The sequence below is a fragment of the Schistocerca cancellata genome, chromosome 10, assembly GCF_023864275.1.
Source record: "Schistocerca cancellata isolate TAMUIC-IGC-003103 chromosome 10, iqSchCanc2.1, whole genome shotgun sequence".
Taxonomy (NCBI): domain Eukaryota; kingdom Metazoa; phylum Arthropoda; class Insecta; order Orthoptera; family Acrididae; genus Schistocerca; species Schistocerca cancellata.
The window spans coordinates 226,228,730-226,243,503 of NC_064635.1; the positions used below are offsets into that span (position 1 = coordinate 226,228,730).

The 14,774-nt window shown below is 40.0% G+C and overlaps 1 protein-coding gene across 16 annotated transcripts in view; it reads left to right on the forward strand.

The window, feature by feature from the left end:
• Positions 1–14,774, forward strand: part of LOC126106362 (zinc finger protein 501-like) — a 246,656-nt gene that overhangs the window by 55,479 nt on the left and 176,403 nt on the right. For all 16 annotated transcript variants that reach the window (XR_007523338.1, XR_007523337.1, XM_049912623.1 and 13 more), the window contains exon 3: positions 6,033–6,098. Coding sequence is in view for 14 of the 16 variants with exons in the window: in XM_049912623.1 (XP_049768580.1) it covers positions 6,033–6,098 (66 nt within the window). In the remaining 2 variants the exon portion in view is untranslated. The remainder of the gene's footprint in view (positions 1–6,032; positions 6,099–14,774) is intronic.

A 14,774-nucleotide genomic window follows, 5' to 3' on the forward strand; every position in this document is an offset into this window, starting at 1 on the left:
TGCTAGGTGGTAGCCTTTAAATCGGCCGCGGTCCGCTAGTATATGTCGGACCCGTGTGTCGCCACTATCAGTGATTGCAGACCGAGCGCCGCCACACGGCAGGTCTAGAGAGACTTCCTAGCACTCGCCCCAGTTGTACAGCCGACTTTGCTAGCGATGGTTCACTGACAAATTACGCTCTCATTTGCCGAGACGATAGCTAGCATAGCCTTCAGCTACGTCATTTGCTACGACCTAGCAAGGCGCCATTATCATTTGCTATTTATCTTGTGATGCATGTACCATCAAGACCGATGTTCACCAATTATGGATTAAAGTTAAGTATTCCAGAAGCTACGTACCTTTTTTACTAGTCTCATTTCCGTGTCCTGTTCCAGACCTCACGCCAGCCTGCGTGAGCTTAAACGCGTGCCTTTTGGCTTCCGTTCATAGTGGATTGGCTGTCTTGCCAGTCCACAACTCATATGAACTCCATTTTCGATGATGCGATTCAGAACATGAAGAAACGAGAGACAATTTGATCTTTGAAAAACAAATATGATCAAGTGACGAACATCACTATCTGGTTTAGACTTGGATTTTTTCTAAAACGCCAAGGAACCTGTAATTAATTTTAGTTTGTTTTATTATTTTTAAATGTCAGTTGAAAATTATGTACTACTGTGGAATGTTATGACTAATAAATTGGGAAAAAAAATAAAATAAAAGAAAAAAAAGAAAAAAAGAAGGATAAGGGTGGAAGGTATGGGGACAGTAGGTTACTGTAAGTTCGGGAATAATAAGTAAGGCCTTGGTATATGCTGGTTCCAGAAAAACTGGACTGGAAAAGGTTAAGAAGCATTATAATATTTCAGGCACTTCTCGTCTGACCAGCCAACTTTCTCTTCACATTTGAGTCATGTTGTCAAATGTTTCTGTTAGATGGCATTACTCACATTCACCAAGGATGTAATGAGGAAATTGCTTAATTGTTATAAGAGAGCCTTTTATTAAATTTCACATATTCTCTTCTTCTTCTTCTTCTTATTATTATTATTATCCTTTCTTTGATTTATGCCATCTGTGGATCACATGAAGTAACTTCCTCAATTTTTGTCTTCATTCCTGATCTTGGGTGTTTCCCGTATTTATTTATGCTTTCATTGTGTTTGTTTCTTCTTTTATCCATCCATAAGAGATGCACTTTTGACATTTTCCTGAAAACCCCCAAACTTCCTAACCTGTTTCTAAAAGTTACCTAACCCAAAATTTATGTTTTCATCATGTTAATTTATGCTAAGCTGTTTTTACGTCTTCCTTAAACTGATTTGCATTGAGGGATTTTTGTCAAAATGGTCAAATATATTTTAGGTAGTCTTTCAGGGATCATTCAAACCAAGTGTCTCTACAACAAAATTCTCCCTTTCCTCTGGTTTTACAACAGTGTTGTAGCATTGGATTTTTGTTTTTACTGACAATGGTTGTGTATTGTAAATGTCCTGTAACTGATAAACACCTTCCATTCTCTGGGCTCTGTTTTTGTTTGCTTCCTTACCTACTCTGTATGGCTGTATTTTTTCCCCTAAGTACTTAAATTTATTCACTCTGTTGTTTTTGCCATATGTTTTGCTTAGGAATTTTGGAGCCTTTTTATTGTTCATTATGAGTTCTGTCTTCTCAAAAGAAATTTATAATCCAGCCTTTTTCCATAATCTCTTTCAAAAGCTCAATTTGCTCACTTGCTGTGACAATACTTTAGAAAAAATCACTAAGTCATTTGCAAAGGCTAGACAGTTGAGTTTGACTTTGGGGTTTTTAATGTACCAACCTTCCTTTTTCTTGAAGTCTAATATCCCCCCCCCCCCCCACCCCCTTATTACTTTTTCCAAAACACTGTTCAAGAAGACTGCGAAGAGGTTGTCACCTCATGTTTCATTACGCGTGGGATTAGCCGAGCGGTCTAAGGCGCTGCAGTACTGGACTGTGGGGCTGGTCCCGGCAGAGGTTCGAGTCCTCCCTTGGGAATGGGTGTGTGTGTTTGTCCTTAGGATAATTTAGGTTAAATAGTGTGTAAGCTTAGGGACTGATGACCTTAGAAATTAAGTCCCATAAGATTTCGCACACATTTGAACAGTTTGTACTGTACAATTTTTAATGTTGATTTACTAAGGATGTCTGGTTACATGTAAGAGAGGGCCTGAATGTCCTAACCTTTCCAGGTGAGATAAATGTATCAATAAATTAAATAAAAAATAGTCATAGCCCTTAAGAAATTTTTGAATATTCAGTTTGTGGAGAAAGATTGTTTGCACATAAGCAGTTTAGTTTCACAACTTTTAGGGATATGTTCGCTGATAATTGCCTAATCAGCCGTAACTAAGGTAAAACAATAAATATTGACAGGAATGCTGGACTGGGACTCGAATCTGGAGCCATCAGACGTCACAAAAGCTCTTCTGCACATACTGCTACACTAGCACTTCTGGGAAGAGTTGAGCTGTGAGGGAAGGTAATTAGCTGTGTTTGGGTAGCTCTGTAGGTCTCACAAGCAATTTTAAATCCGCTGGGAAGTTTCGAGACATCTCTCACTTTTCTGCAGACTGAAAGATTCATTTACCAACGGGCAAAATAACTGATGCGTACATCATTATTACTATTCGGATTTCATGAAGGATGAACTAATGATTAGAGTAAGATTTAATGTCTCACCTGGTATCAAGTATAGCTGTTATTTATAGGAAAAGTCGTTTTCATATTAAATACAGCTCTCTCTCACATATAATGTATTATATCAGTGAAATTATACTGGGGAGGGGGGGAGGGCGGACTCCACTGATAAACCTTCAGAGATCGTTCATGGATATTTTCTGAGCATTTTGGTACAAGAGACCCATGGTCTCCAATGGCTTATTACAAGGTAGTAATGTAATTATGTTTTTTTTCACTTTGTTACCCTAGCTACTTTTGTTTCTGTGAAAATACCTTGAAAACAGTGAAAACTTGCGTAATATGCAATCGTCAAAACATGCAACATGAAATGGAGGATAATGCAACACCCGTCTACATCTACATATCAAGCCATTACACAGTGCCCTGTACCACTTTTAGTCATTTCCCTTCCTGTTCCACTTGCTGATAGAGCGAGGGAGAAATGACTGTCTATATGCCTCTGTATGAGCCCTAATTTCTCGTATGTTATCTTTATTGTCCTTACACAAATGTATGTTAGTAGCAGTAGAATCATTTGGTAATCAACTTAAAATGCCAGTTCTCTAAATTTTCACCAATATTGTTCCTCGAAAAGGATGTTGCCATCTCTCCAGGGCTTCTCATTTATATTTATGAAGTGTTTCCTTAACACTTACGTGTTGCTCAAAATTACTGGTAACAGATCTATTGAATTGCTTTGGACAGGTGCCAAAGTTCTGAGTTCTGTGACTTGGTTGCCATCACTGTAGGAACAGCTCCACATGGGGTCATTGTGGCGCTCTTCCATTGCATTCAGTGAACCTGTAAACACATTATTACATATTGCCCAACGATTTGTTAGTAAACATAACTTCACTGTTAACACACAAATGACATTGCCAGAGAAACAAATGTGAGACAGTACAGAGTAGAGTTAAATGCAGATTTGAGGGCAAAGAGTAAAAGGTACATTACTGTTGTCAACAGCAAATACCATGAATGAGTGGAACAATTTTGTTTGCCAACATGACACACAGTGCATACTAAAGACATTTGCAGATATTTTCTTTCATTGCAATATAAACTCATGCTCATCAATTAAGGATAATGCTGATACATGGTGAAACAACACTCTGACGGGCGGTTTGTGGCTTTAAATCATCTCGGGGTAAGATCATGCGATGCATTTGACCTGCGGTCGTCGCACAGAGGCACTGGCAGCAGTCCACATATGCAGAAGGGTGTTGGTTCATGTCATATTACAGTGCAGCGAGTAAGTGTGCAGATGTGCTGATGGTGACTGTGTGTTGAAAATGGCTCAAATTGGTGACGTTATTAGGGGTAGAATACTAGGGCGACTGGAAGCTGGTTAAACACAACAGGTTGTAGCACGGGCCCTCCGTGTGCCACAAAGTGTGATCTCAAGATTACGGCAACGATTCCAGCAGACAGGAAATATGTCCAGGCGCTACAGTACGGGACGTCCACGGCGTACAACACCACAAGGAGACTGATATCTCACCATCAGTGCCCACAGATGGCCACGGAGTACTGCAGGTAGCCTTGCTCGGGACCTTACCGCACCTACTGGAACAGTTGTCTCCAGACACACAGTCTACAGATGACTGAACAAACATTGCTTATTCGCCCGGAGACCTGTAAGGTGCATTCCACTGACCCCTGGTTACAGGAGAGCCCGTAAAGCCTGGTGTCAAGAACACGGTACATAGTCATTGGAACAGTGGTCCCAGGTTATGTTCAGGGACGAGTCCAGGTATAGTCTGAACAGTGATTCTCGTTGGGTTTTCAGCTGGCGTGAACCAGGAACCAGAAATCAAACCCTTAATGTCCTTGAAAGGGATCTGTATGGAGGTCATGGTTTGATGGTGTGGGGTGGGATTATGATTGGTGCACGTACACCCCTGCATGTCTTTGACAGAGGAACTGTAACAGGTCAGGTATATCGGGACATCATTTTGCACCAGTATGTCCACCTTTTTATGGGTGCAGTGGGTCCCACATTCCTCCTGATGGATGATAATGCACGGCCCAATCGAGCTGCCCTCGTGGAAGAGTACCTTGAAACAGAATATATCAGGCAAATGGAGTGGCCTGCCTTTTCTTCAGACCTAAACCCCATCGAGCACGTCTGGGATGCTCTTGGTCGACGTATCGCTGCATGTCTTCAAACCCCTATGATACTTCAGGTGCTCTGACAGGCACTGGTGCAAGAGTGGGGGGCTATACCCTAGCAGCTGATCCACAATATGCGAACCCATTGTGTGGCCTGTGTACGTGTGCATGGCAATCATATTCCGTATTGATGTCAAGGTACATTCACAGGAAATGGTGGCGTTTTGTAGCACATGTGTTTCGGGACGGTTTTCTCAACTTACTACCAATACTGTGGATTGCAGATCTGTGTCGTGTGTGTTCCCTATGTGCCTATCCTATTAGTGCCAGTTTTGTGTAGTGCCATGTTGTGTGGCACCACATTCTACAGTTATCCTTAATTTATGAAGATGAGTATAGATACGAAATAAATGGGAGAAAGAAACCAAATAAAATTTGACAACTCTGTAACGAGCCGCCGGAGACCATGGATCGATGCGTACCAAAATACTCTAAAGTCACTGAATAACCTCCAAAATTTTCTCAGTGAAATTGGAGTTCATCTTATATATTACCCCAGTAAGATGTTTGCGTAGTGCACATAATGAGAGAAATCACAGCTCAATAGACAGTCACAAGGAAGTTTGCTATTTCTGAACTTCATTCTTCTGTGATTCGATGGCTCAGTGATTGAAAGAATTGCACGTACAAAACATAGGTCCAGGTTTGAGTCATTGCACAGCTATAATCAGTGGGTAAGGTTCATTGCAATACCTATACCACCATAGAATGAAAGTTTCACATTATTATATTATGCCTCTTAGATGTATGCTATATGAATTAGTTTAGGACACTGGTGTAGGGAGATTGCAATTAACAGATAGTATAACCTTCACATTGGAAAGTTGGCTGTTATTGTAGGACTTCTGCAAAAGGTACAGGATAAATATATTTATGTTAGAAAATGGACCTAGTTTGAAGCAAGAGATAAACTTACCATAGTCAGTTCTGATGAATAGTTTGAAGTGTGAAACATTTAGCTAACAGATATAAAAATTTACAAAATATTAATTGTTCTTTCTCATTCCTAGTGACAGTATATGCACAGTTTTAAAGACATAAACCAAATTTCTAGACAAAATTTTAACCTTTTAAATAAGATAATGTTATGCACAGAAATGTATAATTGTCAAATTTAAATTTTCCCTCCATTGTGTAACTGTGTGGACTCATTCTCTTATTTTTACTTGCAGATATTAACTTATCTCCACCATCAACCACCTGAAGAAATAGAACAGATTTTCATTAAAGAGGAGAATGTAAGTATTACGGGCTATTTATTCCTGTATTGTATCTGGAGTTTTTACTGAAATAGAATGTTTTACATGGATGTTTTGGTTTTACTTTGTGTCAGTGCTAAAAGAGAGAAAACACTTTAATGGAATGTAAGTACACTATGTGATCAAAAGTATCCAGACACCGCCAAAAACATACGTTTTTCATATTAGGTGCATTGTGCTGCCACCTACTGCCAGGTACTCCATATCAGTGACCTCAGTAGTCATTGACATTGTGAGAGAGCAGAATGGAGCATTCTGCAGAACTCAGGGACTTCGAATGTGGTCAGGTGATTGGGTGTCACTTGTGTCATACATCTATATGCGAGATTTCCACACTCCTAAACATCCCTGGGAACACTGTTCCCAATGTGATAGTGCAGTGGAAATGTAAAGGGACACAAACAGCACAAAAGCATACAGGCCAACCTTGTCTGTTGACTGACAGAGACTGCCACCAGTTGAAGAGGGTCGCAATGTGTAATAGGCAGACGTCTACCGTATTTACTCGAATCTAAGCCGCACTCGATTCTAAGCCGCACCTGAAAAATGAGACTCGAAATAAAGGAAAAAAAAATTCCCGAATCTAAGCCGCACCTGAAATTTGAGACTCGAAATTCAAGGGGAGAGAAAAGTTTTAGGCCGCACCTCCAAATCGAAACAAAGTTGGTCCATTGTAATATGAGACACAATTTAGGTCGAATGAATGACGATACAGCTACAGTAGTTTGGTTCGAGTCGTAAGCTTAGTAGTTAAGCTTTACCACGTAGCCATTGCTATGCGTCAGGCGCTCCGTCCGTATTTATACGGGTGCCCTTCCTGTTTCACGTGCTTCGTCTGGTTTGAATCGATTGCTTATTTTGCTTTGATCTGATAAGTGCCGTTTTCTTTGTTATAGGTGTTTGCGTCACTCTTAAGCTGAAAATGCATTACTGCACTGTGTCATGCATTGTTTGTCGCATTCTGATAGTGCGTGTTTACGGCCTGTCGCGGATCGCGGCATGACTTGCTTTTGTGCGTGCTGCCGCCGCGTACAATTAAAAAAAAAAGAGAGAGGAATCGTCTCATTAGCGAAACAATGGCAAGAGACTGCTATTTGTTGTTACTTACACTGCTGCTTTCTTTGATAATGATCAACAAGAATCAAATAATAGACTGCGTATGATAGAACATGTTCTGAACGAGAGTTAGGCGAAAATTTTTCTCCGTTTGAAAATCTTTGCAGCCGCTTCTTTATTACATCAAATTCTGCACAGAAATTTGAGTCACCTTAGATTTAAAATTCTAGTCACTTGCCGTGCTTCATTTCTGACTGTATCACTATTAGGCATAAGACTAATACGAATATAAACATGACACGATACGTATATTCTTCCGCGTTTGCTGTTGTCTCACTCTAGTTTCGTAGTCTATTAGGCAGACAGGATTTAAATGAGATAGCAGCAAACACGAAAGAATACATGGCAAAATGTTTATATTCGTATTATTCTTATGGTGAAGAGAATACTGTATGTAATTCAAATTTCATCAGGTTCCTATTAGCAACCATCTCTTCTCACAGAGGAAAAAATTCAGAACGTAGAGTTGGCCATATTGACAAACATCCCAAACAGTCTTGCCAGTCAGATTTTTGTAGTACACTGAAATTATGCTACATTCGAAGATGAACAATACGGAATTTGTATTTACTTCGTTGGATAATGTATGAAAATGCAGTGGTCGAAACTCGCGGCGGAGAAAAAAAGCTCGTCTTCCACTTTTTTATTTAATTTATTTACTGACGCAGAGGTTTTGGCGCCAGTATTTATCTTTGTGCCTACAAAGCATGCCCGCGTAGCGCTACATATATTCGACGGCAGAAGTTAGTTGTGGCGGCACGTACCATTTTTCATAACTTCCGCTTGCCTTGCACTCGATTCTAAGCCGCAGGCGGTTTTTTGGATTACGAAAACCGGAAAAAAAATGCGGCTTAGATTCGAGTAAATACGGTATCCAGACCATCACACTACAGTCAATTCTGTACAACAAATAGTCGTACCAACAGTTGATGTAGCACATGAGCAGGAGTCAGTAAATAAGGCAGAATGATCCAAATTTGTGGCTGTACGTATTGATGAAAACCTGAACAGGAAGAAGAATATTACTGAGCTTCTTGAACATGTAAGTTCAGCTGATTTTGCTCTTTGTACAATTTCTAACAACGGAAACAAACATATCAACCTCGCTGACATATTTTGCACATTTCCGCTCTTACGGAATAATTTTCTGGGGTAATTCATCACTTAGGGAGTATTGATTGCACAAAAGCAAGCAGTAATAATAATATGCGGCGCTCACCCCTGGACGTCATGTAGGTACCTCTTCGAGGAGCTAGGCATTTTAACTAGCCATTATTCACTAATGAAACTCGTCATAAATAATCTATCAAAATTTGAGAAGAACAGTGATGCCCATACCTACAACACTGGAGGGAAACTTGACCTTTATTACCCATTGTTACAGCTGTCAGTGGCTCAGAAAGCAGTTCAGTATGCGGCAACAAAAATTTTTGATCATTTCCCCAACAATATAAAATGTCTGACATCTAGTGAAGCAAGTTTTATATCTAATTTAAAGTCATTCCTCCTGGACAACTCCTTCTATACCACTGACAAATTTCTAGTTAAAGACTGGTAGCCAGTTAAATAAATAAATAAACAAATACTCCGAAAAGCATGCTTACAATTGTTTGTAAAATTGGAATGCACACAGATGGAGCAATTTATCATCATACTGTCCACTGAATAAAAAATGAAATACAACAATTTCAGTTCATACTGCAGTCTATTATAAGCACAGTAGTTTGTATCACAGGACGTTGGTGTAGAGAGACAGGAGTCCAACAGATAATATATATCAGATATCAACAGATAATATATATCTCATATTGGAAAGTTAGCTGTTATTGTAGGACTTCTGCAAAAGGTGAAGGGCCATGCACTTGTGTCAAAAAATGGATCTAAATTAAACTTACCATAGTTAGTTCTGATGAATAGTTTGAAGTGTGAGGCATTGAGATAACAGATGTTAACAAATACAAAATATTGATTTTTCTTTGTGTTTATCAGCCTATTGGCAGTATATGCGCGCTTTTTAAGAGATTAACCGATGTTGTAGGCAAAATCTTAACTTGTTAAACAAGATAATATTGTGTACAGAAATATATAATAGACAAATTTCAGTTTTTCCTCCATAGTGTATCTGTATGGAGTCGTGTTTTTTTTTTACCTGCACATATTAACTGATCACCACCATCAACCATCTGAAGAAACAGAGAAGATTTTCATTAAAAAAGAGAATGTTGAAAGTATTACAGGCTATTTGTACCTGTATTTTGTCTGGAATTTTTAATTAAATAATATATGTTAAAAGAATTTTGGTTTTACTTTGTGTCAGTGCAAAAAGAGAGAAAACACATTAATGGATTATAAATATACGAGGATGATTAAAAAGCAGAGAGAATATAAGCTCTAAGATTTCAGTGGTTGCAAGACTTTTCTCGTTTGGCTGCAGCAAACAACCATAGTGTTTGCACCCACAACTTACAGATGGCCCACAAGGAAGTTGCATTAAATAATAACATTACACCCCACCTAATGTAATATTGGACCAGTCATGGTACCATTAGACCTCATGGGAACAATGTGAATAATTCCTGAATGGTTACATGAGCTCCTTGTGGTAACAGGACTCCCTTACATTTTGGGCTGTGGTTTTGATGTCTCATTTAAATACTCTGTCCTGTACAGATGAGCCAAAACATTAAGCTGTGATGAGACTGGCATCTGCTCCTATGTACACATCACTGCCCTCTGCAGTCAGGTAGTTTCTGAAATAAAATTAACAGAAAACAAGTACCAATACACTTACTAAATAACATATACAGTTAAGTAATGATACTATTACATGCACATGAGACCTTGCCACACTCAATTATTGATGGAGTCAACACATATATAATTTCTTATACATAAAATTTTATTACTTCACGATGTACGAGGGCCGGTCAAAAAGTTTCTAGCCTGAGACTGTTACTGTAATGCCTTGCACAAACACCACCACCTACTTTTATGGTGTCCCTTTGTGGGTATGCACTATACTGGAACCGACAATTTGGGAGGGCTATGACACGACTGCAGGGATGAGGTAGATTTGTAAGGCTCGTCGTATTCTCATATTCTTTATTTTTTGAACAACCCTTGACCTTTGTGTAGAGTAGCGGTGGGGCAGCCCTCCCTGTATCGTAAACAAGGTGTTCAGGTAATGGGCCAAAGTGACTCTGTTGCCAGAGTTCAGTTGAAATGAAGTGATCATATGGCCTTATTGGCCAGGAGAACCCATCTGGGATAGTTCGCCTGTCTAGTGGCCAGTCTTTTTATTTGATGCCAGTTCGGCAACTACCGCATCAATGGTGATGAAATGGTGATGAGAATAACACAACAGCCAGTTCCTGAATGAATAAAATCTGATCTGGCAGTACCAAGAGAAGTATTTCAGAGAAAGAGAAATTTGCTAGATAGTCTTTTCTGAAGGTACCAGTAAATTTCAGTTCCTTAAAGAATGAAACTCCCATACATAGAACAGATTCAAACATCTGATTAATTTACAACTGAGCTAATGTGTTAAATATATGTCTCTAAGCATGCAATCTAGAAAGCATTTAGTAAAGGCTTGAAATTAAATTTAAAGATTGTTGGAAGTCACTAAGTGCTCTCATTACTAAATACTGGACAATTATAAACTAGGTAATTTCCACTTCATTTTAAGCTAAAGCTAGTTTTTCATTGATCTCAATGTTTATGTTGTTGTATCTCCTGAACTATGTGTTGTACAGTTATATGATTTTGCAGGTACATTCAGTAGACACAGTGTACAAACGGTGTTGTGAATGGAGTTTGTAGTAAAGAAGTAATAACTTAAAACAATTCTGAAGTTTGACTGTGTGAACAGTGAAAATATAGTAAGTGATAAACTCTTTTCCTTTCATCATTTTGTAAGGTGGGAGGTGTCAGCGAGAAAATGTTTTGTAAAGGTTTGAAATTACATGTAATCTTTGTTGGAAGTTGGTAAGTGCCCTCATTGTCAAATAGTGGGCGAATGAAGTCCGTGTATTTGTGCACCACCAGTTATTCTGCCTTGAGACAAACACACAGTTTCTAACTGTAATAATTGCCTCATTGTGTTAAACTTTTAACATTAGATTACACCTCTGAATGATTACGTTAGGACAGCAGATTGAATTTTTAAATTTGGTCAACCTAACTACGTGAAATATTGAAAATTGAATTTTTTTTGCTTTTCGTCACAGCTGGTATCGTGTTCCAGAATAGTGTTTTAGTAATATCGATTTGTTTTGAATTCAGCTTCATAAGGAAATGAAATGAAATGTGGAATGAAAGTTTGGACAAGAAGAGAATAGAAACTTTTGAAATGCGGTGCCACAAGAGAATTCTGAAGATTAGATGAGTAGGTCAAATACCTAATGAAAAGTTTTTGAATTGAATTGGAAAGGAAACAGTTATGGCAGAGCTTGATTAAAAGAAGTAATCAATTGATAGGACATAGCCTGCAGCACTGGGAGTTGCTAGTTTGATATTAGAAAGACGTGTGGTGGTAAAAACATTAGAAGGAGATCATGGTTTGACTATGAGTGTGCAGGTTTAACTGCATTTAGGCAGCAGTAGTTATTCAGTGAAAAGAGGCTTGCACATGATAGGCTGCTGTAGAGAGCTGCATCAAACTAGTCTTCAGACTGAACAGCAACGTGAACAACAAGGAGCACAAATAGCGTTAAACTGGGCTCTCCCTGCCGTTTTGTGGTGTGCTGGCCTCTCTGTGCCTAGGCTGCCAATAAATGTCTGTGATATGTAGTCTAATTATTAACTCTTCTTTGTTTTTGCTTCACTAAATGTACGTTGCCATATCCAGCAAGAACCAGCTGATGACCATCTGCACCTTGATACCTTTGCTACCACCACCACTTTATTCTTCAATTCCTTTTCCCATTCATGGATGACCTTGTCCAGCACGAGGTTGAATAGGAGAGGAGACAGACCATCACCTTGTCGGACACCAGTTTTGATGAGGAAGGGCTCGGATATGTCACCCATGAATTTCACCTTGGATGCAGTATCGTTCAATGTTTCTTTGATGAGGTTAAGGGTTTTTTAATGTAACCCTTGTTCTTCCAAGGATATGAAGAAGTGCGTGTTGGTGAACTGAGTTGTATGCCTTTTTAAAGTCAACGAACATGCAAATTATTGGGCTGTTCCTGACTGCTTTGTATTTTAGCATAGTCTTTAGAATGAAAATTTGTTCTGTACAGAATCTATTGCGGCCACCTTGGTGTTCACTAGTTTTGTTTTCCAGTTGCTCTTCAGCTCTTTGAAAAAGACAGGCTGATAGAACATATTTCACTCACGTTCTATCTGTATCTGTAGTGAATTTTGCCCTGCAGTTTCGTTTTGACTCGGCTTAGTCTTTATGATGTCCTTGGAAAAATGCACGGTAAACGCTATTCGGTCTTACAATGTATTTATTCTCAACTAGTTTCAATCATTTATCATCCTCACAATGAAAAAATATTGTGACAGTTTCACATGTCATACATGCTGTGTGAAGTTGTCACAATATTTTTCCACTGTGAATGTGATCAGTGATCGAAACTAGTTGAGAATAAATATATTGTAAGACAGTACAGTGTTTACCATGCATTTCTCCAAGTATATTGATGCTGTTGACAGTCGCCTGGGGAAAAATAAATAAATAAATAATTGCTTCATGCTGTCTAGCTACTGAACAATGTTGTGTACAAAATATAATTTTGCAGGTAAATTGGGTGATATATTTAGACGTATTCTGAAAAATTTATTGCGAATAGTGTTGGTAATAAAGATGCAATACATTAAAATGTCATGCATGATGGTGCATTTTTCCACACATCTCAGTGTTTACGACGTCATATCTCTTGAACTGTGTGCTGCAAGATGATATATTTGTATAATAGGTGGCTATGTGGAAACTTTATGTGAAATATGTTGCAGATAGAGTTAGCAGCAAAGAGGTAATAAATTTAAATATCAAGTACATTGAGACAGTTTTTCATGCATGTCATTGTTTATGACATCATCTCTCCTCACTCCATCGTCATCTGCCGTTACCAGGGCAGACATGATGCAACTTATTGCTCAGCTACCTGCACCATTTTTGTTAACTGGAGACTTCAATGCCCACCATCCCCTTTGGGGCTCTCCAGCATCCTGCCTGAGGGGCTCCTTGTTAGCAGACCTTTTCAACCAGCTCAATCTTGTCTGCCTCAATACTGGCGCCCCTACTTTTCTTTCGGACACATCTCACACCTATTCCCATTTAGACCTCTCTATATGTACTCCCCAACTTGCACGCCGGTTTGAATGGTATGCCCTTTCTGATACATATTCGAGCGACCACTTTCCGTGTGTAATCCATCTCCTGCAGCATACCCCCTCTCCGTGCTCCTCTAGTTGGACCATCTCCAAGGCAGACTGGGGGCTCTTCTCTTCCAGGGCGACCTTTCAGGATCAAACCTTCCCAAGCTGCGATCGTCAGGTCGCACACCTCACGGAAGTCATTCTCGCTGCTGCTGAATATTCCATCCCTCACCCTACTTCTTCTCCACGTCGCGTACCGGTCCCCTGGTGGACCGCAGCATGTAGAGACGCTTTACGTGCTCGTCAACGTGCTTTACACACATTTAAACGCCACCCTACAGTGGCGAATTGTATCAATTATAAACGATTACCTGCTCAGTGTCGTCGTCTTATCAAAGAAAGCAAGAAAGCCAGCTGGGCTGCTTTCACAAGCACCTTCAACAGTTTTACTCCTTCTTCTGTTGTCTGGGGTAGCCTGCGCCGGCTATCTGGCACTAAGGTCCACTCACCAGTTTCTGGCTTGAAGGTCGCGAATGACGTCCTTGTGGCCCCTGAGGCTGTCTCCAATGCCTTCGGCCGCTTTTTCGCAGAGGTTTCGAGCTCCGCTCATTACCACCCTGCCTTCCTCCCCCGAAAACAGGCAGAGAAGGCTAGGCCACATAACTTCCGCTCCTCGAATTGTGAAAGTTATAATGCCCCATTCACCATGCGGGAACTCGAAAACGCACTTGGCCGATCACGGTCCTCCGCTCCAGGGCCTGATTCTATTCATATTCAGATGCTGAAGAACCTTTCTCCTGCGGGTAAAGGTTTTCTTCTTCGTACTTATAATCGCATCTGGATTGAGGGACATGTTCCCGCATGCTGGCGCGAGTCTATTGTTGTCCCGATTCCTAAGCCGGGGAAGGACAAGCACTTGCCTTCCAGTTATCGACCTATCTCGCTTACCAGCTGTGTCTGTAAAGTGATGGAGCGAATGGTTAATTCTCGATTGGTTTGGCTGCTAGAGTCTCGACGCCTACTTACCAATGTACAATGTGGATTTCGTAGGTGCCGCTCTGCTGTTGACCATCTGGTTACCTTGTCGACCTTCATTATGAATAACTTCTTGCGGAAGCGCCCGACCACGGCTGTGTTCTTTGATTTGGAGAAGGCTTACGACACCTGTTGGAGGGCGGGCATTCTCCGCACCATGCATACATGGGGCTT